Here is a 24,225-nt window from a genome sequence, read left to right as displayed (position 1 = left end):
AGAAGGACCTGGAGGGAAGGAGGGAGAATGATGCTCTGAAAACAACCGGGGGGGGGGGGCCCAAGTGGCCCCCATACAGGAAGTGGAGCTAGAGGCATTGGGAGTGAATTTTGTGGCCAGGTAAGAACAGGACAGGTGCGCTGGGAGATGCCTGGTCACTCAGGAGGCTGGACTGGACGGCAGTAAGGACCAGAGCTTGGGGCTCTGGGGAAGGGTTAGAATCTAGGGGGACTGGGAGGTCCAGAAGGGAAGGCGGGCAGGAGGGAGGCATCTTGGTTTATTTTTTTGTTTTTGTTTGTTTGTTTGTTTGTTTTTGCATCATACTCGGCAATGCACAGGGGTTCCTCCTGACTCTGCACTCAGGAATTCCTCCTGGCGGTGCTCAGGGGACCATATGGGATGCTGGGAATCAAACTTGGGTTGGCCGTGTGCAAGGCAAACTCCTTATCCGCTGTGCTATCTAGTCACACATCTTGTATTTTTCGAAGAGGACAGGAGGGCAGGACAGGGAGGACAAGCGGAGGGGGGGGGGGCAGAGACCCGAGACCAGCTGCTGGGTCTGCAACCCTCTGCTCCCTCCCCCGCCTCACCTCCAGCTCAGGGGACATGCCTTGGCACCCTCACCACCCCCATCATGGACCTACTGCTAGGTGCTGCTTTTTTCCACTGACCTAATTTTTAATCATTTGGTGGGATCCCCCCACCCCCAAATCAAAGCCCAGGAGGCCCATCAGCCCCGCTTCACGTGTCACAACTGCCCCTGTCACTTTGCGTTGGTTTCTCAGCCCAGCCAGCCTCTTCCCCAGGGCCTGAGAGCAACAACTAATTCCCCAGCTGCTGAGCACCCCACTAGCCCCCCTCAACACAGGACTCAGGACTGTGAGAGGAGAGCCTGGTCCCCCTGAACCATAGGCAGGAAATCCTGGTGTTATTTAACATCCATCCTCACCTCCCTCCTGTATAGCAGAGGAAGGGGCCCAGGGACCCTGGCCTGGCTCAGGACAGCTGGCCAGCACTCCAGCTCTCTAATAATATTCTTGGGGAAGGTCTGACCAATTGTCTCATTTTACAGAGCAGAAAACTGAGGCACAAGCCAGAAGTACGGTGCCCCCAGGTCATGGAGTGAAGATCAACCAGAATCAGGGCTTTTGGGGGAAGAAGGGCTACTTCTGGCTCTGCACTCAGGAATTACTCTTGGCGGTGCTCAGGAGGTCATATGGATGCCAAGGATCAAACCCAGGGCAGCTGCGTGCTAGGCAAGCTCCCTGCCCACTGTGTTATCACTCCCACTGCACTAACAGCTCCCCAGACACTGTTCCCTGTGCTCCAACTGTTTCCGGTTCAGTTCATGCCCCTCAGTGCCGCCCCACCCAGCCTGGCTGGCACCATCTCTGCTTTATCCTGGCGTCTCAGGTCGCCTGCGCACTTGCTTTGGCATCACGTGAGTGTGGGGGTTGCTCCTGGCCTCTGCCCCCATCACCCCTGCCCCCTCCAGCCTGCTGCCCCCCACCTCTGCCTCCTCTTGCCTACACCCCTTAGAGTTAGTGAGCAAAGGGTGAGAACAGCTCGACCCCCAGTAGTCTCACAGTGGGGAGACAGACAGACAGACAGACAGACAGACAGACAGACAGACAGACAGGCACACCATGGGCACACCAAACCCCCAAGACTGATTGGGAAAGACATGGAGACAGACTGTGACCCAGAGACACAGGGCAGGACCAGCAGCTTTCAGACCTCAGAGGGCTGGATGGATAGAAAGAGAGTGGGGGGACCCCCATGCAGAGATCAAGCCTGAGGGTAAGGTCGTGGCAGGGAAAATGGGGGGACAAAGGGCTCTTGGGAAGCCAGAGGCAGGCTGGGACAGAGAGAGTGACTGGGCAGGGGCTGGAGGAGGTGACAGAGGTGGTACTACATGGGAGCCAGGGAGTGGCTGGGCCTGGGACAGGGAGAATCCTTGTTGTGGCCACCAAGCCCTGGGCCTGTGCACCCCCGCCTCCAGCTGTCTTTCCTCCTCCACTTGCTCCTTTACCCAAAGCCCTGGGTGTTCCCCCTGCTGCCCCCACCCCCCACTCCCAGTAACCGGACCCACTTCCTGCCTGAGATTAAGGGCCTGTCTGCTGAGATTCCCCCGGCAGGGGGGGCCTCCCTGCAGCTCGGGCTTGCCCATCTGTCACCTGGTCTGCCCTCGGAGTGGTGGCCCTGGCACTGGTCCTTCCTTCCCATCTCGGTGAACCTTCAGGGGAGCAGCAGCCAGAGGAGGGGTGCTGTGTGGACAGGGGCTGCTGCCAGTCCTCTGTGAAGAGCTGGGACGCACGTGAGTGGAGAGAGAGACCCAGAGAAGAGGTGATTCGAGACGCTCCGAGTGGGCAGAGGGCACCAGATGTGACCCACAGCCAAAGGGCTGAGGGCTGCCGAGTCTTGGGGGGAATATAGCTGGGGAGGGGTGGCCCAACCTGGGGGTGACTACTTTGTATTGGTCTTGGGAGGAGCTCACCCTGAACTCTGGAGCTGGGTGCTGGACAGCTGTCTGTCGGGAGAGGCTGGGGCGCTGCCCCTCCGGCGGCCCCCCTCCCACCTGCTAAGCCGAAGGTTCCGGCCTGGCTCTGCTCTCTGACGAACTGGGCCTCTGGGCAGAGAGGCAGGAGAGGCCGGCAGGTGTCCAAGAAGCTCAGAAGGCTGGATGCGGGACAAGAGGGGACCAGCTGCAAGCCGGGGCTGTGGTGCCCTGAGGGCTGGGTGTGCACTGCCCGCTGTGTCTTAGAGCCATCAAGCCAGGGCAGGGGGCTAAGGTGCCCTATGGAGACAGGGATTGAGCCCACTTGGTATCTGGATGCCCAGGGTCCCTGGGATCTGCCCCCAGCCCTCAGGCCCGAGTCTGCAGGGACTGGCAGAGATGGGGAAAGCCTGGCCTTTGGAAAACCAGGTCTTCCCCAAACAGGCAGGCAGGAGGAGTTCTTTTTGACCCAGGGCCCTGAGTAGTGGCAGTGGTGTGGGGTGTGTGTGTGTGTGTGTGTGTGTGTGTGTGCATGTGTGTGTGTATGTGTGTGTGTGTGTGTGTGCTCGTGCCGTGCTCCTTTGTGGGATGTCAGAGAAGGAAAGGAAGATGAAGGCGACTCAGAGGAGAGAGAGGAGGGGAGGGCTAGTTCTGTTCTTACTTTGGGGCAGAACCCAGGGCCTCTCCACTCCTCACCCCTCCCTGAGGCCCAGGGATGTGTGGTGGGTCCATGAACTCCAAAGGAACCACGAAGGACATGGGAAACTCAGACACTTAGGCTGGCTACACAGTGAGGGTGGGGTTGGGGCTCCAGCCTTCCCTCTGTCCCAGCCTCTAGTACCCATAGGTGTGCCCCTGTCACCCTCTCTTTCACTGACCCATCTCCCTCTTCTCTTTGGTGGCAGGAGCTCATCCCCAGCATTGCAGAGATGAACCCCGGGACTCGGCTGTACCGACCATGTGCAACCAGCCCTTTGAGCATCACCCCTTGTCCTTGGTCCCCTCTGCCAGAGACTTTCTTCCTAAATCAAATTCTGGGAGTGCCTTGGTGTCCCTAACCCTGCCTAAATCTCTCTCTGTACCTGTTCGTTTGTTTTTTGGAGGGGAGTCATACTCAGCAGTGTTAGGGCTTATCCCTCATCCCTGGCTCTGCAGTCAAGGATCACTACTTTTGGGCTCAGGAGACCTTATGGGGGACGGGGGATCAAACCTGGGTCAGCTGCATGTAAGGCAAGTGCCCCACCCGTTGTCCTATCACTCCAGCCCCATCTCTCTTTGTTTTTTCTTTTTCTTTTTGGGCCACACCAGGCTGTGCTCAGGGTTTACTCCTGGCTCTGTGCTCAGGCATCACTCCTGGTGGGGTTCTACCTGCTGTACTATCTCTCTGGCTTCTAAATCTTTCTTCTAAAAATTCGACCCAGGGCTGAGGTGAGAGAGCTCAGATGGCTGGGGTATATGCCTGGCATGCACAGGGCCCCTGTTCCATTCCTGACACTGCAGGGCCTCCCTCGTACCACCAGGTATAGCTCTGGGTACCCCTGAACACCATTGGGAGAGGCACCCCCTGAACAAGCCAACAGATCAGAAATGCAGGTCCCCCTTGGCTCTGTCCCTCATGTGCTGTCAGCCCGGCTTCACCCTGCTGGCTCCTTGCAACTCACAGACTGTGCCAGGCAGGGTGGAGGGCAGAAATTGGGGCCTCCTATGCTCTGAGTCTCCAGCATAGACCCCTCTGCAGTTCCCCCAGTTGCCAGCATCCCTTTACCTGCAGTTCATATACAAAAGGCATTTTTCCAGAATCTACCAGGTCCCTGGAGGAGTTAAGCATTGCACATTTTCATAGGAGGGATCAGGTAACTGTTAGGTTGTGGGATGAGGAGCCCCCAAGCTCTGATAAGATCCTCTCTGTGCAGGAACTGTCCTTCCGAGGACCACCAGGTGTGGTCAGCTCGCACTGGCTCTCACCGGCACTCACCAGCTTTCTCTGGAACCACCGTGACTTGGAGGTGGAGGAGTAAAGTGGATGGATTTTTGGGGGTGACTCTGGGATCTCGGAGGTCTGTGTCACCTAAGTTCCTTAAGTCAGAGGTGACAGGGACTTGCCATGGGTCTGGGAACTCAGTGGAACGAATAGGCAGAGATGGCAGTGAGGTGGTGTTGAGCGTCATTCGTTCTCAGTATTGAAGGAAAGGGCTCAAAAAGCAGCCTTGGATTCAGGAAGAGAGCAGCTTTTTGTTTTGTTTTGCTTTGGGGCCACACCCAGTTGTGTTTGGGAGCTACTTCCGGCTCAGTGCTGGGGGATCAGGTACTGCTGGGAATGGAACCTCGTGCCAAGCTTGTCCTCAACCCTTTGAGCCACCTCACCCCATCCCAGAATTCATGTTTTCCAAATCTTTTCTTTTTCTCTTTCTTTTGGGGGCAGGGAGGGTATTTTCTTTGGGAGTTACACCCAGCAATGCAATGGTTACTCCTGGCTCTGAGCTCAGGAATCACTCTTGGTGATGATCAGGGTTCCATATGGGATATTGGGGATCAAACCCGGGTCAGCTGCATGAGAGGTCAGCGTCCTGCACACTGTCCTATCTCCCTGCCCCCTCCAAACCTGATCCTCAGTTTTCAGACTTTGTTGTTGGTCTCCTTCAAAACAGAAGGTTGGGAGCCAGTGAGATAGTACAGGATAAAGTTAAGGTACCTCCCATACACATGGCTGACCCTGTTAGAGCCCCGGCACCCCATATGGTCCTCTGAGCACCGTCAGGAGTGAGCCCTGAGCACAGAGCCAGGAGTAAACTGGAAGCAGTTACAGCCCCCCACCAAAAAAAAAAAAAATTCTCCTGTGGCGGAGCACTGGGCCAGGAATCAGGAATCCAGCTCAGGCTGTGTGACCACAAACAGCCTTGCACGACCCATATCACCCCCCTGACTGATGCCTGTGAGTGACAGCCCCAATGTAACCAGGGTGAGGTTGGTCCCAGCAGTTGTGTGGTTGGGGTGTGGGAGCGATGGGAAGTGCGGGGATCCCAGGGGGCCTCGTCTCCTGTGCCTCCTTCCACCTCTCCAGCCCTGGGGCCTGGGGAGAGGGTGAGGTGGCAGCAGGAGGAGGATGAGGAGGAGGAGGTGTTACTGCCAGGGTTCTTCTCACCCAAGCTGGCAGAGGGGCGGGACTGGCAGTAATGGCACCAGGGCCACCAGCCCCCGCTTTTCACAAGCACTTTCTTTTTTGGATGGAAGAAATTAAAGGGAGGAAAGGGAGTAGTCTCGGGGTGATGAGCCAGGCAGGGAGACCCAAAGGCAGCTGGCCAGTTCTCCAGTGACTGCCCACAGCCCCCTCGTTTCCTCCAGGGACGTGTGCCCAAGTCCAGCGGATTCTGACAGCCAGGGTGCCCTGCTTAGAAAGCCGGGGAGGGGCTCAGGGCATTGATTCAGAGGCATCGGTGGAGGGTGTTTCACCATTTAACTTGAGGATGAGTGTGGAAAAGGGGGGTGAGGAGAGGGTCTGAGTGCACCACTTTGCAGGAGACAGGCCTGGTCCCGTGAGTCCCCTGACAGTGGCTCTCCAGCACCTCCAGGTATAGCCCCCAAAAGGGACAAAGGGGAGGGAGGGAAGACTCCATTTGACCTTCCACTTCCACACCCTTAGCAGAATGTTCCCCCGAAGCGGAGTCACCATCCAACATGCTCTTGTTTCTGGGAAAATGGATGGGTCTTTCAGGAAGTTTCCTAAATTCTCCTGCTGCCCCCCAAAAGAGCCCCAAGGGCTCCCTCTCTTTGTCAAATGGGGCTGCCCACCAATACACACACACACACACACACACACACACACACACATACACACACAAACTGCCCCTCCTTTAAGTAGAGGTGACATGGGGTGGGGGACTGTGGAGGAAGGAGGCTGCCTCTATGGGGGGCTGTTGTATGTCCATCCTGGTTGGGGTATTGCTCTCATTCCTCTCCCTGTACCCTCGCTGGGTCATGCCCGCCTCCTGGGCTCCCCAGCTTTCCTGGCCCCCTGCCAACCTGCCTCTCAGTTCAGCTCTAGTTGGGAGCAGGGAGTCCCCAGGGGCCCGTAAGGGGGAAGCCCTGATGGGCTGGGACAGACCTGCAGAGCTGGGGCCGGCCCCCCTGGGGGGAGAAGTGAGGAGGGGAGGAGGGGAGAAGTTGGCCTGTAACGCCAGGTAAATGGTATTTTTTTCAAGTCATTCTTGAACAGGTCCAACTTCATCTAAACACTGATATGCAAAATATTCCATGACACCTTGTTGAGTGGAAAAAAAAATACTGCAAAACAACGCATGTGGAGTTTGTTTTAAAATTATGTGTGCGGGTGCGTGCACGTGTGTATGAAAAACCAGAGGTGGGGTGCAGGGAGGCGATGTATGAAGGGGCGCTCCCAAAATGTTACTTCTGGTTGCTTGCCTTAGGGTGGGGAGACCCAAAGGGGGGTTTATTACTTTTTTCTTGTTGTTTTGTTTTGGGGCCACACTCAGCTGTGCTCAGGGCTTACTCCTGGCTCTGGGCTCAGGGGTCACTCCTGGCAGAATTTGGGCATGAGACCATATATGGGTTGCCAGGGATCAAACCCAGGTCAGCACATACAAGGCAGATGCCCTATCCAATCAATGAACTATAGTTGGGGCCCACTTTTTTTTTTTAGTAGTTGAACAATTTCCTTCACTGTTCTGTACTACTTAACATTTTTTTAAACTTTTTTTTTTAAATGAGAGTTATATGTTTTATCTTTACACACAGTAAAACTCCCAATGATGCTACTTTCAATTGACGGGGGAAAAGGATGGTTTTCACCATAAAAGGGATGTGACTACATTAGTCAAGAGAGAAAGAAAAGAGAGAAAGCGGAGGGGTCCAAGGGCGCAGGCGGCCTTTAGGGCCTGTGCTGGGCTCCTTCCTGTGTGCACCAGTGTTCAAAGCTGCTCTTCCATGCAGGCAGGAGGGAGGGAGAGCCCCAGAAAGCCCCAAACAAGATCAGATTATTTCCCCCTCTCTCAGGAGGCGAAGGGGACGGTGGCTCTCATCCACACCAGAGCCAAAAGTGGCCCTGAAACTGATCTGGCGGGTGGGCGCGGGGGTACGGGGCACTCCTTGCGGGGTGCCGCCTCAGGTCAGGGGAGTGTTGTAGGTAGGTCCCGTCAACAGGGGAGGGGGCTGCAGCCCACGTGGAGGAACTCTTCTCCTCCTCTCTAAGTGCCAGATCCGCCCAGGACCTGCTTTGGGCCTGGACAGGAAAGAGAGCAACACTCCCTGAAGCCACTTAACACGGAGCCTGGGCGCAACAGTAGCATCAAGAAGTAACTGTTGAATTGCCCGCGGTGGGAGCGAGCGGCTCTCCTGTGCCGCGCCAGTCTCCTCGGCGGCGCTTGCTTCCACCACCGGAGGCTTCCTGGAAGAGGGGGCATTTGAGCTGCCAGGTCAAGGGCGGCTGGAGATTCCCACGAGGGTCGAGAGTTGTCTGGAGGGTCCAGAGCGGAGAGGCAGGTGGCGGCGGGGATGGCTCTCGCGGAGGCAGTGTCGGAGAGGAAGCCAGCCGGCGCGGGGACCCGTCTCTCCCGTGGGGGGCCCTCCAGTCGTGTCAGCCGCGAGGGGGCGGGGTGAGGCGAGGCGGGGCCGAGGTGGCAGCGGCGGGGGCGGCGGGGGCGGCGGGGCGCTCCCCCCCACCCCCCAGCCCCCCCCCCCCCCGCCCGCGCCAGCGCTTCATAAAGTCACAGCAAAGGCGCCGCGACGCTTAGTGACAGCGGCCCCGCCGGAGCGGGAGCCCGGGAGGGAGCTGCCGCGCGCGCCCACCCGCAGCGCGCGCGGGACCCCGGCGTCGGGCGCACTGCCCAGCCCACCCCCGCAGCCCGTGGGCCGCCCCCGCGCGCAGAGAGGCCGGGCCCCGACGGCGGCTGGAAGGGGCCAGCGCGCCCCGGATGGGCTTCGTGGAGCCGGGCTGCCGAGCCATGCTGACGGGCACCGAGCCGGGGCCGGCGAGCGCCGAGGGCCGCGCGCCCGGGAACGCCGACCCGCACGGCCGCTACTTCTACCCCGAGCCGCTGCCCCCGCCGCCGCCGCCGCCGCCGCCGCCCGGCGCGCAGGACGATCGCCGCGCGCCCTACGCCGGGGGCGCCCTGGTGCCCGCGCCCCCCGGCCGCTTCCTGGGCGCCTACGCCTACCCGCCCCGGCCCCCGGCGCCCGGCTTCCCCGGCGCCGCCGGCGAGCCCTTCCCGCAGACGGCGGGCGCCGACGGCTACGGCGGCGCGGCAGACGCCTATGCGGCCCCCGACCCGCGCGCCGGCCTCTACCCCGGCCCGCGCGACGACTACGCGGTGCCCGCCGGCCTGGAGGTGTCGGGGAAGCTGAGGGTCGCGCTCAACAACCACCTGTTGTGGTCCAAGTTCAACCAGCACCAGACGGAGATGATCATCACTAAGCAGGGCCGGTGAGTGCGCCAGTGCGCCTGGAGGACGGGCCTCGCGTGGCTCGGGAGGGGTGGGGAGCCTGGGGGTGGGGGCCCCTTTGCTGTGCGTGTGCGTGTGCGTGTGCGTGTGCGTGTTCGTGTGTGTGTGTGTGTGTGTTTGCGGGGAGGGGGGCGCAGGGGAGCGCGGACAACTCCCGGGATTTTGCATAGCAGACAGACAACCCTAAAGGACCCTGGAGGAGAGTGGCTACCTCCGGAGGGGATGGGGTCTGCTTGGGGTGGCCCTCAGAAATGGTGGGTGACCCTGGGCGGCCCCGGGCCCGCTTGACAGGGGCCAGAGGCTGGTAGTGAGTCATGGCTGAGACGGGCAGGACACTGCAGACCCCAAAAGTGAGGGGAGAGGAGGGAATCAGAATGTGGGGATCAGAATCCAGCACCCCACCTTCCCTGTCCCACCCCTCCCAGGCCCTCTGAGGCTTTGTGCTCAGGCCAGCTGGGGGGTAAGACTGGGATTTGGTGACACGGAGTAGCTGTTGCCAAGTTTCCTTTCCGGTAATGCTCTGAGATCAGATGTCTGTGCCTGTGTGTGTGTGTGTGTGTGTCGGGGAGGCAGTAGAATTGGGGGGGTACAGAGCTAATCCAGGCACCAGCCCCTGATTTAGGGCCTGAACAAATCACCCAGACTGCACCCCTTTAGAGATTGCCCCCCAAGAGCTTGCCAGCACCCCTGTCCATATATTTCTGGTCCGTTCTGGGGGGAAGAGAGGTGGGACAGACCCAAGTCTTCATGACTCAGGGGTCCCTGAGCATAGGTTTGTGTCTGAGGCTACTGCTTCCGGAGCAAGCGAGTCTTCTTGGTGGGGAAAGAAAGAGAAACTGACTAAGGATGACTGAGGTGTGGGGTTAGCAAGTACTGGGGCCGCCACCTGGGTCTGGGGGGATGGTGGGGATACCCCAGGCAGGGCCCTGTGTGGGGGGGGGGTGGTGAGGAAGGACCTCTGTGGGCAGGGATCCAGGAGGTGTTGAGAGAGGGGAGGAGAGGCGAGGCCATCCTGGGTTCTGGGCTTGGTACCTCATCTGGACAGTGCTGGAACATTCTTCCCTCCTGATCATCTCTGTGCGGTGTCCTGGGCTGAGGGGGCCTCGGTTGGAGCCACCTGACTCCAGAGGCCTGTGCTGTCCTACTTTCCCAGGAGGCTGACCTTTGTCCCTCCAGCCTCTGAGGAGGCTGTACCCCTAACCCCAGCCCCTTCTGGGTGCAGTCAGATATAGGCAGGTTTCGAGTCCTGTCGTGTGTAAACTGAAGGGGACACCTGTGATCTGTGCAGACAGAGAAACAGGCCCAGAGAGACGGCAAGGGACTCTTCTGAGGTCACACAGCGTGCTCAGTGATGGTGGGTACCAGAGCCCAAATGGCACCTTCCTGGGTTTCTTTCTCCAACCCCCCGCGGCCTGGAGTCACAGCAGCCCCAGGTGCTCTCTGTACTTCTGCCTCGACTGTTTCATAGTCTCTAAACAGCCAAGTGGGCCCCCCAGTGTGCAGTGGTGTCACTGAGACCCAGGTCCTTAGAGGATTGCTCCGGTCCCCAGCAGGACTGAATGCAGCCCTCAGCTCGTCATATGCTCAGGAAGCCTTCCCACACACGGGGGCTTGCTGCCAGCCCCTGCCTCCATCTCAACAGAGGAGCTGGTGGGGATTTCCATTCAGCCAAGTCGAGTTTAATCCCCAACTCCCCATATGGTCCCCTGAACACCAGCAGGAGTGGTTCCTGAGTGCAGATTCAGGAGTAATCGCTGAGCCTGTCTAGGTGTGGCCCCGAAAACAAACAAAACCAAACCCAGAGGGACTGGATGAGTGTCACCCAGAATGCAGGGTGCAGCTGGAGGCTGTGAAGCGGCTTCTCGGGGTCTGGGTCTCCCCTTTAGCCGCCTTTCTGTTAAGTCTCTACTGGGTGACTCTCTCTGGGTGGGTTTTCTGGTCTCCTTTTTCAGATCCCTGCAGTTACTTGTTTTGACTCTAAAAAATTCCAGTAAAAGGGCTGGAGCAATAGCACAGAGGCTAGGGTGTTTGCCTGGCACGCAGCCGACCCGGGTTCGATTCCCAGCATCCCATATGGTCCCCCGAGCACCACCAGGAGTAATTTCTGAGTGCATGAGCCAGGAGTAACCCCTGTGCATCGCCAGGTGTGACCCAAAAATAAAATTAATAATTAAAAATTCTAGTAAGGGACCGGAGCAATAGCACAGCGGATAGGGCGTTTGCCTTGCACGCGGCTGACCTGGGTTTGATTTCCAGCATCCTATATGGTCCCCTGAGCACCACCAGTTGTAATTTCTGAGTGCAGAGCCAGGAGTAACTCCTGTGCATCGCTGGGTGTGACCCAAAAAGCAAAACAACAACAAAAAAATTCTAGTAAATACAAAAGCAAAACCAGATAGAATGAGCGTCCGTGGCCCATCCCCCAATTTCAGTCCTTGCCCCCACTGGCCAGTCTTGTTTCTTCTTTCTCCTCACTTGCTCCTATCCCTCTGGTCTGCAAGGATAAAGGGGAAGGAATAATTCGTCCAAACCCCTAGACCCTTCATGATTTCACTCTCAACTGCTTCTCAGCACACCTCCAAAAGTGGTCTTTAAGAATGGAAACACAATACCTTTAGCACAATGAAAAAATTCTTGCATTGAAAAGAGATAGGACAGCGGGTAGGGCGCTTGTCTTACATGTGGCCGACCTGGGTTCTTTGATCTCCGTCACCACATATGGTCCCCAAGCACAACCAGGAGTGGCCCCTGAGCACAGAGCCAGGAGTTAGGCCTGAGAAGTGCTGGGTGTGACCTCAAAACAAACAAATGGAAAGAAAGAGAGAAACAGAAGGAAAGAAAGATAGAAATAATTTTTTTTTCTTTTTGCTTTTTGGGTCACACCCGGCAGTGCGCAGGGTTTACTTCTGGCTTTGCATTTAGGAATTACTCCTGGTGGTGCTCAGGTGACCATATGGGATGCTGGAAATTGAACCCAGGTTGGCCATGTGCAAGGCAAATGTCCTACCCCGCTGTAGTATCACTCCAGCCCAAAAGAAAGACATTCTTAACATCATAGGGCTGGAGTGATAGTACCGCACATAGAGCATTTGCCTTCTATGCAGCTAATTCTGGTTTGATCCCGTACGGTTCCCTGAACACTGCCAGGAGTGATTCCTGAGCACGGATCTAGCTCTGATGGGTGTGGCCCCGAAAGGAACAAAAAAGAAATTCTTAACACATTACTAAGCAGCCCCCTTTTAAGGTGGCTCAGACTCATTCTTGACCCTCACATTCATCCCCAGGGGCCCCTTTGAGTGGCGTGGGACCCTGAGGAAGGGGCTATGGCCCCTCACCTTTTCACCTGCTGCATCAGGCCTCAGGAATCTGGTGCTGGGATGGAGAGGACAGAGCCACTTGCCCCCGACCCCATTCAGTCCTGGTAGACCTGAACCCCCTGGAGCCCAGCTTGACTATCAGTGATCTGTTAAGTTGGCACCCATCATTTTCCTCCACGACTACTTTCTGAAAAGTCAGAGTTGGGGTTCAGAGAACCTGTTCATATCCTGCGTTGGCGGGTGGCCTGTCCCTCTGTGGGCTCCAGTGACCCAACTGTCACCATCATATCACCCACTGCCTTTTTCCTTTCGGAAAGACCCTTCCATGGAGGCCTACCCACAGGCCCACCACTGCGGGTCTCCTTGGGCTGACTCATTGATCCCCCCAGATCCTTCTCCTGCCTCTGGACCTCAACATGGACAGTCACTTTCTCCCCTACGGACAGGAAGTGCAGGAGGTGGGGGGGGGGTGATTTCAGGGTCCTGCGGCTGATCCAGGACATTCAAATGAAGCTAGATGGAACCTTTTTATTGTTGTTGTTGTTTTTGTTGTTGTTGTTAATTTTTTTTGTCACACCCAGCGAAGCTCAGGGGTTACTCCTGGCTCTGCATTCAGGGATCATTCCTGTCCTGGAGGGGCTCAAGGAAACATACGGGGTGCGGTGAATGGAACCCAGGTCTGCTGCGTGCAGGGCAGGCGCCCTACCTGCTGTACTCTCGCTCTGGCCTGAGGAGGCTTTGAGGGTAAAGAGGTGCTTGGGCCACGTGGAGACTTCCGAGATCCAAGCGAACGTGTGAAGGGGTGCTGAGGGTGCCTGCCGTGGGCCTGGGGGCCTGGGTGGCAGTGAGAGTGCCTTGGCTGTGCTGCCAAGCATGTCCTGGAGGGCGGGCATTCTCGGTGTTCTCAGTGGGAGAACTGTGTGGGTGTGTGGGTGTGCACTCATTGCTGGCAATCCCCACTTTTCTGGGTGCGATTAGTTTAGTTGATTATTATAATTAAGATAACTTTCGGGAGCTTTGTTGTTAAATGACTCAATTTGCATTGTGGAGTTGGGGGGAAAACGAAGGACTTCACTCCCACACCTCTATTCTCCAGCACGCCCTTCCAGCCCTGGGCCTCCTTCCTCGTCCCCACACTTACAATCCTCAAGCCTTTGTGTGTGTGTGTGTGTGTGTGTGTGTGTGTGTGTGTGTGTGTGTGTTTTGGTTTGGGTGTTGGGTCACACCAGTAGTGCTCAGGGCTTACTCCTGGCTCTTTGCTCAGGAATCATTGCCGGCAGGAGTTGGGGAACCTTGTGAGGTACCCAGTTTCGAACGTGGGTCAGCCACATGCAAGGCCAGTGCAGGCAAATGCCTTAGCCACTGTATCCCTCCGCTGACCAGAGCTTTTTCGATCTCAACAGAAACACTGGAGCTGTATTGGGGTTGCCAGGCTTCATTTGGCTTGGGTTGGGTGGTGCAGACTTTGCTTTCTGTTTGGCTGTTTAGGATGGTTGGTTTCTGTAAAGTGGACCTGAAGTTGGTGGGAAGTGAAGAATCTTCACACATTTTGCATTTTATTTTATTTAATTTTATTTTTTGTTCTTTTTTTTTTTTTTTTTTACCATACTCAGTGTTTCTCAGAAGTTTCTCCTGGCTGTGCTCGGGACCATATGGGATGCTGGGGATCAAACCCAGGTCGGCCGCATGCAAGGCAAGCGCCCTACTCACTGTACTATAGCTCCATCTCCAACACTTGGCATTTTTTTTTCTTCTCTTTGCAACTTTTATTTTATTTTATTTTATTTTGGCTGCGTGCAAGGCAAACGCCCTACCGCTGTGCTATCGCTCCAGCCCGATAGCACAGCGGTAGGGCGTTTGCCTTGCACGCAGCCAACATGGCCGACCCGAGTTCGATTCCTCTGCCCCTCTCGGAGAGCCCAGCAAGCTACTGAGAGTATCTCGCCCACACAGCAGAGCCTGGCAAGCCACCCGTGATGTATTCGATATGCCAAACACAGTAACAACAAAATCTCCAATGGAGACATTACTGGGCCCGCTCGAGCAAATCGACAAACAACGGGAGGGCCTTTACCTTTTATTTTATTTTAATTGAATCACCCTGAGATGCACAGTTACAAAATTGTTCATGATTGGGTTTCAGTCATGTAATGTTCCAACACCAGCGTACATATTCCATCAACAGTGACCTCAGTACCAGTTTGCATTTTTATACTAGAATGCTTTCTCCCAAAGCTCTGCACAATGTACTCTCCACCAACAGTGAAAGAGAGGCTCCATCTTTCTACAGACTTCTAAGACAGTACCAGACACCCCCTCTCTTCCCTTCCCTTGGAGGTGGTGTTCTTTTTGGGTGTTTTTGTTTGTTTGTTTTATTTGGGGGGGCCATACCCAGTGGTGCTCAGGGAATCCTCCTGGCTCTGTACTCAGGGATTACTCCTGGTGGGTTCCGGGGACCAGATGCAATACTAGGGTTGGCATCCCAGGCAAGTGTGCTATCCTCCAGTCAGCCCCAAATGCTTTACTACTGTTGTGATGACCAGGGTCGCACACACACTTGAATGCAGTGTGACCTGGAGTTGTGCCCTTTCATATTGTGATCACACCCAGTGTGGACGCAGTACTCACCAAGGGCACACTCTTGCAGTGCTCCTACATTGGGTTGTGGGGCCCTCCATGGCACATACGCTTTAGTTGCAGACCTTGCATATGCCCAAGATCGTGTGCCTGAGAAGGGGCGTGCTGCATGAGGGGAGGGGTCGGGGAGGGTGGCACACTTCGTTGTGACAGTGGGAATCCCAAATGGCAGTGCCAGTGCCGGAGAGATAGTACAGCAGGGAGGGTGCTTGCCTTGCATGCAGCTGACCCTGGTTTGATCCCCGTCACCATGTACAGTCCCCACAAATCCACTAGGAGTGGTCCCTGATCGCAGAGCCAGAAGTAAACCATGAGCTCTGCTGAGTGTGGCCCCAAAACCAAAAATAAAACAAACATAATTTTTTTGATCCCCCCAATATATATATATATATATATGTGTGTGTGTATATATATTTTTTTCTTTTTGGGTTACACCCTTTGATACTCAGGGGTTACTCCTTGGCTCTGTACTCAGGAATTACTACTGGTGGTGCTTGGGATGGAATGGAATGCTGGGGATTGAACCTAGGTTGGTTGAATGCAAAGCAAATGCTCTACCCGCTGTATAATCGCTCTGGCCCCCCAAAAATTTTTTTAAGAGGAAAGAAATAAAAGACAAATGTCAAGAGATGACTCAAAGTGCCGGAGCACATACTTTGCACATAGGAGCTCGTGGCTCGACCCTGGTACTGCGTGGTCTCTCAACCATCCTGGGTATAACCCCCAAGCAACCACCTGGGGGTGACCCTCCCATAAAAATTGGGACCTCCATGGGGCTGGAGTGATAGCACAGGGGGTAGGGCATTTGCCTTGCATGCGGCCGACCTGGGTTCGATTCCCAGCATCCTATATGGTCCTCCATGCACAGCCAGGAGTAATTCCTGAGAGCATGAACCGGGAGTAACCCCTGTGCATCGCTGGGTGTGACCCAAAAAAGCAAAAAAAAAAAAAAAATTGGGACCTCCAGAGCCTGGAGAGATAGTACAGCAGGTAGGACACTTGCCTGGCACAAAGCCGACCCAAAGGCTGGAGCAATAGCACAGCGGGTAGGATGCGGTCCACCCGGGTTCGATTCTCAGCATCCCATAGGGTCCCCCAAACAATGTCAGGAGTAATTCCTGAGTGCATGAGCCAGGAATAATCCCTGTGCATCGTTGGCTGTTACCCAAAAAAACAAAGCCAAAAAAAAAAAAAAAAAGCAAAGCCGACCCAGCTTCAATCCCTGGCCCCCTGTACTGTCCCCTGAGCCTGCCAGGAGAGATCCTTGAGCACAGAGCCAGGAGTAACCCCTGAGCACTGCCAGATGTAATCCAAAATCAAAAACAATTGGGACTTTGTCTCTTCCATTTGCCTCCTGTGCGTCTTCTGTTTTCATCATGGTGGCCAAAGCAGGCTGGAGGGATAGTACCCGGGGGTCCGGCTGCCCAGCTGACAGAACTGGCTCTGCTGTCCCACCTTGGAGATGCCTCACGCTGCGCTGAGTTTGTGTCTTCGGGTATAAAAATGGAAATGCTGTAAATGTCAGAGGCTGTGTCTGGTGGACTGAGGGCCACACAGCAGAGCTCGGGAGGCTGTTCCCATCTGCCCCTCCTCCGTTCCCTCGGGGCGCTGTGGCAAGAGCTTGCGGGAGTCCGGGGCCTGCCGCAGAAGCACGTGGTGGGAGAAATGCTGAAAATATTCGGCTCTCGTGGCCTCCCTGGTTTTGCCGGCTCACTGACTTTGCTGAGCCCATTTGCCCCTGTGCTCTGGGTGCTGGACACGGTCCTTCAGCACCGCCAGCACGGAGCCTGGGAAGAGGGGGGCTGAGAGAGGGAGTGAGCTGATTTCCATGTCTGGAACTTTGTGGTGTTTTTTTGTGGGGACAGTGTGGGGGGGATCTAAGCAGCGCTCTGGAGACCCATGCCACTCCCTGGACTGGATGAGTCAGCACCTGTGTTTGTGGGGTGTATGTTGGGGGGCACCAGAGCCACACCCAGCAGTGCTAGGGGTGGGAGGATGGAGTGCTGGGCTCCAGCTCGGATTCTGCCCTCACCCCTGAGCTCTCTTCCTGTCTTTGGGATTTTTTTGTTTGTTTGTTTGTTGATTTGTTTTTGGGGTCACGCCCAATAGTTACTCCTGGCTCTGTGCTTAGGGATCACTCCTGGCGGGCTCAAGATCTTATGGGATGGGGGATAGGACTGGGGTCAGTCGTGGGCAGGGCAGCGTTCTACCCACTGTGCTATCTCTCCTTCTTCAGGATTTTTTGGGCGGTGGGGGCATGCCCAGATCCGCAGTGTGTACGTGATGGTTCATTGCTGGGGGTGATGGTGCAGTGCCCCAGTTGGAACTCAGAGTCCCCACATACTAGGCCTGCAGCCAGCCCCATGAGCACCCTCCCAGCTCTCTGGGGACCGTCGAAGCAGCCCTCCAAGGAAAGATGCGCAGGAGCTACCGTTTCTGCTGGTGAGACAGAAGCTGCCGCTGATTTGGGGATGAGTTTTCCCCAGGTCATCACACCTGTGACTTTCTTACTCAGCACCCCCCGCCCAAGGAATGTGAGGAGATCGCCCGACTTGCCCACAGAAGGGGCTGCTGGGGGCTCTCGGAGCACTTGGAGCCACCCACATGTTCTGGCCCTGAAACTCGCCCTCCGTGGGCCTCTGACTCAGATCCAGGCATCTCGGAGGGAGGACCCTGGGGCTCAGGGAGGGTTCCATGCGGCCGCCGGGGATGCAGGGCCATGTGAGGCTGCTGCAGCTGGTGCTGGTGCAGATGGGGTCGGTGGATGTGGGCTCTGCGGAAGGCGGAATTAGTGGTGGTTAGTGATGGTGGCAGGGGTAGGAGGGTGTGGTTGCAATGACGGTGATGGTGAGAGGATGCTTGTGGCAACGGCACCAGGGATGGCTGGAGCGATGGTGATGGGGGAGGGCATGGAAGAGATGATGGGGGAAGGGGTGTGGATGATGATCAAGAGGAGGTGATGGGGATAGTGATGGGAAAGTGACATGGCCAGTGATGGGGGAGTTGATGGGGGAGGTGATGGTGATGTGGACGGTGATGGGTAGGAGGTGACAGTGATGGGGAAGTAATGTGGATGGTGATGGGGGAGGCGATGGTTATGTGGATGGTGTTGGGGAAGTGATATGAATGGTGATGGGGGAGGTGATGTGGGAGGTGATGGTGATGTGGATGTTGATGGGGGAGGTAATGCTGATGTGGATGGTGATGGGGAAGCGACATGAATGGTGGTGGGGGAGGCGATGGGGGAGGTGATGGTGATGAGGATGGCAATGGGGGAGGTGATGGGGCCGGGAAGTGACAGGGAGGTGATGACTGCAGTGATGGTGAGGATAGTGGAGATGGTTGTGGTGTGTGTGGGTGCAATTTCTCTGAATCCATTTCTCCAGTGCAGTGGGGGGCAGTGTGGCAGCCGAACCCCAGTAGCCTTCACTTCTTCCTGGAGCCAAGACTTGGAGCTTGAGAGTCCTTTCTCGGATGGTTGGCTGGACTGTCCCTACCCACCAGTCCATGGGGCAGGCCGCTGCAGCCATGGGTCAGGATATAGCATGGGAAGGGGAGCACTGGGCGGACACTGGGCTGTGCAAGAACTGCAGGAGCCTCAGTGGAGAAGGGGGCAGGACTGAGCCTGGAGCATCTAGCACCCGGCGGGAAGGGGGCCTGGCTGCAGCTTTGCTTCCCCCTCAGAAGCCGGCTGAGGTGAGAGACAGAGGTGTGCAGCCAAATGTCTAGCAACCAACTCTGAAAGAAAAACACTGGGGAAAAAACCCAGGCCCTGTGAGCTGGGAGCTTCAGCACACCCTCTGTATGCAGGAACCTGGGGGGGTGGGTGGTTCCCCAGCACTGTGTGGTCTCCTGGGAGTGACCGCTCCTCCTAGCACTGCTGGGTGTGGATCAAAAAAAAAAAGAGAGAGTATCAGTAAAGCTGGGATCTGAGAGATAGCAGAGGCTAGGAGCTTGCCTTGCGTGCAGCCAACCAGGCTTCCGTCTCTCGCACCTCACATGGTCCCCTGAACCACCACAGAGGTGATCCCTAAGCACAGAGCCAGGAGTAACCCCGAGCACTGCCAGGTGTGACTCCAAAACAAAAGACAAAGCCAGATAGAATACCAAACCACGGTATTTTTGGTTTGTTTTTGAGCCACACCTACAGGTGCTGGGGGAAGCGGTCGTTCCTGGGACCACACAGTGCTGGGATCCCCTGGGGTGCTCGCACATGCTCGTGCCCCTGGTGTTCTTTTTTTTTTTTTTTTTGCTTTATGGGTCATACCTGGCAATGCACAGGGGTTAATCCTGGATCTGCATTCAGCAATTACTCCTGGTGGTGCTCGGGGGACCATATGAAATGCTGGGAATCGAACCCAGGTCGGCCATGTGCAAGGCAAACACCCTACCCGCCGTACTATTGCTCCAGCCCCTGGTGTTCGTTCTTTTGCAATAAGTAAGCAAGGCCCTATTTGTAGTGTTTCCCATCTCTGCAGTGTGAAACCAAGTGACCCGCAAGTGTGGTGTTGGGAAGAGCCGGTACCCGCCCCCCCACCCACCCCCATCTCCCCATCTTCTAGTATTTCCGCCCTGTGGGCCGGAACAACAGTGACAAATAACCTCAAGATAAGTCACAAGTAGGGGCCGGAGCGACAGCGCAGTGGGTAGGGCACTTGCCTTGCACATGGCAAGTGCCCTGGGTTCAATCCTGGCATCCCATGTGGTCCCCTGAGCTCTGCCAGGAGTGACTCCTGAATGCAAAGCCAGGAGTAATCTCTGAGCATCACCAGGTGTGACTCCAAAACAAATAACATCAAAAAAGATAAGTCATCAGTAGCAAACAAAAATGTTGTGATGATTTTATTGGGGACTTCCAAATGGTGCTCAGGAGTCCAGGGGGGCCACTCCGGTGACTCCCAGCCATCTGGGTTGGTGGGTCAGTGTGAGGGTCCGAGGATGTGGTGCTGCTTGGTCCTGTGGTGCCAGGATTATCCCACCCACCCCAACAGTGCTTGTGTGCCTCCAGGACAATCCCCCGGTGAAGCTCGGTGGACTGCGTGAGACTGGCAAAGCGTGAGATCTGAGCTTTAACTGCTGTGCTATCCTCCACGAGGATTCTGAAAGCGTTTGTAATATGATGCATTTAATTACCAGTTTATCCAATTTAGGATTCAGGGGCAGCTGTGTTTAACAAGAGGCTGGCAAGCTTCCCTACCCCTCGGTTCTCTCATCACTGGGGCTTGTGCACGGGGCGCTGTCCACGGGGCTGGCCGCTGACGCATGCTGCTGGGTCTCTCCTCAGGCGGATGTTCCCGTTCCTGTCATTTACTGTGGCTGGACTGGAGCCCACTAGCCACTACCGGATGTTCGTGGACGTGGTCTTGGTGGACCAGCATCACTGGCGGTATCAGAGTGGCAAGTGGGTGCAGTGTGGAAAGGCAGAGGGCAGCATGCCAGGTACACACGGCCGCCGGGGAGCTGTGGGCATTCTCTTTCTCCAAGAGTGGGCGCCCCCTGGTGGGTCGAGGAGGAACCCCCAGCCCAGGGTTTAACCCAGCTCATCCCACTCCTCCGCCCCGTCCCGCCCCACCCCTCCCTCTCGCCATCCACCCCACCCCCACCTCACTTCCATTTGGTGTGTCATCTCTTTTCCACCTTGCTTTCCTGCCTTCCGCTCAGTCCTCTACCCACGCCTTCCCCTCCCCTGCCGCTCCGCCACATCCTTCTGGCCGCCCGTCCACCACAGGCGAAGGAGCCCCTCGTCGGCAGGGCGCTGCCCCCGGGGCTGTGTGCCAAAGAGGCTCCTCGCCCGCAGGAAACCGCCTGTACGTGCACCCCGACTCCCCCAACACGGGCGCCCACTGGATGCGGCAGGAAGTGTCCTTCGGGAAGCTGAAGCTCACCAACAATAAGGGCGCCTCCAATAACGTGACACAGGTGGGCCGGAGTCACAGGTCACGGGGCTGGGGGGGGGGCACATGGTGGGGGGGCGGGGGTCAGACTTTTTCTGCTTTGTCAGAGTCACTTTTGTTCCTCTCTGACTCCGGTGGTGCTTCTCCACCAGAAGAGGAGGCGGGAGGAAGAGGAGGTGGGAGGAGGAAGGTGAGAGGGAAGGAAGCTGAATGTCAGCGGCAGACAGACAGACAGACAGACGGAGGGTCGGGTCACATCCAGGTCAGCAGGGGCTCTTCCCTGTGGAGAAGGCCTGTTTGCACCGAGACCTGGGTCAGAGGTGTGGGGGCCCAAGGGAGAGGGCTGGGGAGGAGGTGACTGAACCTGGCCCACGACCCGCAGATGATCGTGCTCCAGTCCCTGCACAAGTACCAGCCTCGGCTGCACATCGTGGAGGTGAGCGAGGGCGAGCCCGAGGCCGCGGCCAGCACCCACATCTTCACCTTCCAGGAGACCCAGTTCATCGCCGTGACCGCCTACCAGAACGCTGAGGTGCAGGGGCTGAACCTCGGGGCAGGGGTGGGGTGGTGGGGGGTTGTGGAAATCCAAGCCCTGTGCTCTGGACCCCACTGACTGTTCTCCTCCTCCAGATCACGCAGCTGAAAATCGATAACAACCCTTTTGCCAAAGGCTTCCGGGAGAACTTTGAGTCGTAAGTACCCCTGAGGTCCACTGCCCTCGCGGGGGCCTCCCTGTGGTCCTCGCTGTGATGGGGGTGGGGGGACGCTCAGCAACCAGGGTGGGGGTCTGACTGGCAGGACCTCTGGTAACGCCACCCCCACCACTGCTCTTCCTTCCAGCATGTACACGCCTGTGGACACCAGCGTCCCCTCCCCTCCTGGACCCAACTGCCAGTTCCTCGGGGGCGACCACTACTCCCCTCTGCTTCCCAACCAGTATCCTGTCCCGAGCCGTTTCTACCCCGATCTTCCCGGCCAGGCCAAGGACGTGGTACCCCAGCCGTACTGGCTGGGCACCCCCCGGGACCACAGCTACGAGGCCGAGCTCCGAGCGGTCAGCATGAGGCCAGCGCTTCTGCCCTCGGCCCCTGGGCCCACCACGTCCTATTACCGAGGCCAGGAAGTGCTGGCACCTGCAGCCAGCTGGCCCGTGGCCCCCCAGTATCCCCCGAAGATGGGCCCGACCAGCTGGTTCCGCCCCATGCGGACACTGTCCATGGAACCCGGAGCTTGTGACGGGCGAGGCCCCGAGGACCAGGGCTCCCCAGCGCTGTGGACTGACATCACCCCACTTCGGCCCGAGTCCAGTGACTCAGGACTGGGCGAGGGAGACTGTAAGAGGCGACGCGTGTCCCCCTACCCCTCCAGCGGGGACAGCGCCTCCCCAGTGACGGCCCCCTCTCCCTTTGACAAGGAACCCGAAGGCCAGTTTTATAACTATTTTCCCAACTGAGCAGAGGCTCTGGGGGAAGAAACGGAACCTGCGTTCTTAAGCTTGGAGAGGCCGGGCCAGGCCTCCGGCTGCCCCTGCTCCGTCTGTTGTTGGGGAAAAGGGCAGAGCCGGCACGATTTGGGGGTTCACTCGCTGCTTCCTGGCCCCCGTGGAAGTCTACCCTGGCGTGTCCCCCCACCCCTTCCTCTGCCCGAACTGATCACTTACCTGGTGCTGCTTCTGCGGTGGGGGTCCTGGCTGGAGGAGAGAATGGGGGTGGGGTGGTCACAGCAGGCGCAGGCGCTGCTCCCTCGGGGGAGCAGAGTAGAGGTCAGGTGGGGAAGGCGGGTCCCAGGGGACTTTGTCTCTTCCTCTGTAGGGTAAACTTTCAGCAGTTTCGTTTGTCAGTGTTTCTCCCTGATCTAAAAATAGAGAGGCACAGATTTTCAAAGTCAGCCAGCGGGGGGCAGGGAGAGGACTGGGGGACTGTGGGCAGCTGACCTGGGCCCCACCTGCCTGCCCACTCCCTCAGGGCAGTGGGGTGCAGGCAGGGGGTGGGCCACGCGGGAAGGAGCGGGGTCTGCGGGAGGCGGCGTGTGCACGCTCTTGTCTGGGCACTATTTATTGTGCGGAGAGTGGTGTCGGGCTGTATTACTCTTGTCTTCATCACTTTCTGAAAATAAATGTGAAAATGTCCAATGTGTCCTGCTTTGGGGCTGGGCGGAAGCCAGGCTGGGGAATGGAGTGTGTGTGGGGGGGGTGATAGAGGGGAGCGATTGGAGCTCCCAAGCACTGGCCAGCGGGTGCTGGAGCAGGACTTCCCGAGGACCTAGTGGCTTCCACGGGGGATACACAGCCGCCCGGGGCACTCGGGAAGGAGTGTTCCCTCTGCCAGTGTGCCCCCCCCCCCCCCCGACCCAGGCTGCGACAGAGTCTGAGGGCAGGATCTAAGGACAAGGCTGTGGGTGAGTGCTGGGTGGAGGGACAGACGGGCCGGGCCGGTGGCAGTTCTTTGGGGAGGGACGGTTTGATTTCTCTTTGCATTTCTAGATCACATGGAATTGCTGTTTTTGTAAGTCAAGAACATTCTGTAATGTCAAAAATTCTGTATGGTTCAGCCCAATCTATGGAATAGGTTTAGAAGCATGCTTTCATATGTAACCTATTGTTATTATTCTCTTCCCCTCCCCCCCCCACACACATGAAAATGATTCTTAAAATGATGCTGTAGCACAGCGGATAGGACATTTGCCTTGCATGCGGCCAACCCGGGTTCGATTCCCAGCATCCCATATGGTCCCCTGAGCACCGCCAGAAGGAATTCCTGAGTGCAGAGCCAGGAGTAACCCCTGAGCATCACTGGATGTGACCCAAAAAGAAAAAAAATGATCATTCTTTTTTGAGGGGATGGGTACACCCATCAATGCTCAGGGGTTACTGCTGGCTCTGCACTCAGGAATGACTGTAGGGCACTGCAGTCCCACTCCTGGCATTTCTTGACTAAATGCACCTGTGGTTCAATGCAACGGCCCAAGGATGTAGGTAGAGCTGGGAGTTACCCAGACCACCAAGTTGGTGACCAGGAGCTCCAGGGCCACGCTTGGTCATGCTTTGGGGACTGTGTGGCACCAGCCCTGTGACCTGATCTGCACTGCTCTCTCTCTCTCTCTCCCTCTCTCTCTCTCCCTCTCTCTCTCTTTCTCTCTCTCTCTTTCTCTCTCTCTCTTTCTCTCTCTCTCTTTCTCTCTCTCTTTCTCTCTCTCTCTTTCTCTCTCTCTCTTTCTCTCTCTCTCTTTCTCTCTCTCTCTCTCTCTCTTTCTCTCTCTCTCTTTCTCTCTCTCTCTTTCTCTCTCTTTCTCTCTCTTTCTCTCTCTCTCTCTTTCTCTCTCTCTCTTTCTCTCTTTCTCTCTCTCTTTCTCTCTCTCTCTCTCTTTCTCTCTCTCTCTCTCTCTCTCTGGTCCCTCCCTTTTATTTACTGATTTATTTTATATTT

General features: G+C 56.7%; 1 protein-coding gene across 1 annotated transcript; it reads left to right on the top strand.

Moving 5' to 3' along the window:
• The first annotated feature begins 8,222 nt into the window (after positions 1-8,222).
• On the top strand, positions 8,223-22,304 carry TBX21 (T-box transcription factor 21). The gene is made up of 6 exons (XM_056127296.1): positions 8,223-8,933; positions 20,191-20,345; positions 20,704-20,825; positions 21,183-21,332; positions 21,431-21,492; positions 21,641-22,304. The coding sequence occupies exons 1-6, from the start codon at positions 8,425-8,427 to the stop codon at positions 22,251-22,253; spliced, it is 1,611 nt and encodes a 536-aa protein (XP_055983271.1). The 5' UTR covers positions 8,223-8,424; the 3' UTR covers positions 22,254-22,304.
• The last annotated feature ends 1,921 nt before the right edge of the window (positions 22,305-24,225 follow it).

This window comes from Sorex fumeus, unplaced genomic scaffold (genome assembly GCF_029834395.1).
Source record: "Sorex fumeus unplaced genomic scaffold, SorFum_2.1 ptg000063l, whole genome shotgun sequence".
Taxonomy (NCBI): domain Eukaryota; kingdom Metazoa; phylum Chordata; class Mammalia; order Eulipotyphla; family Soricidae; genus Sorex; species Sorex fumeus.
This window is presented reverse-complemented; position numbering and strand designations above follow the sequence as displayed.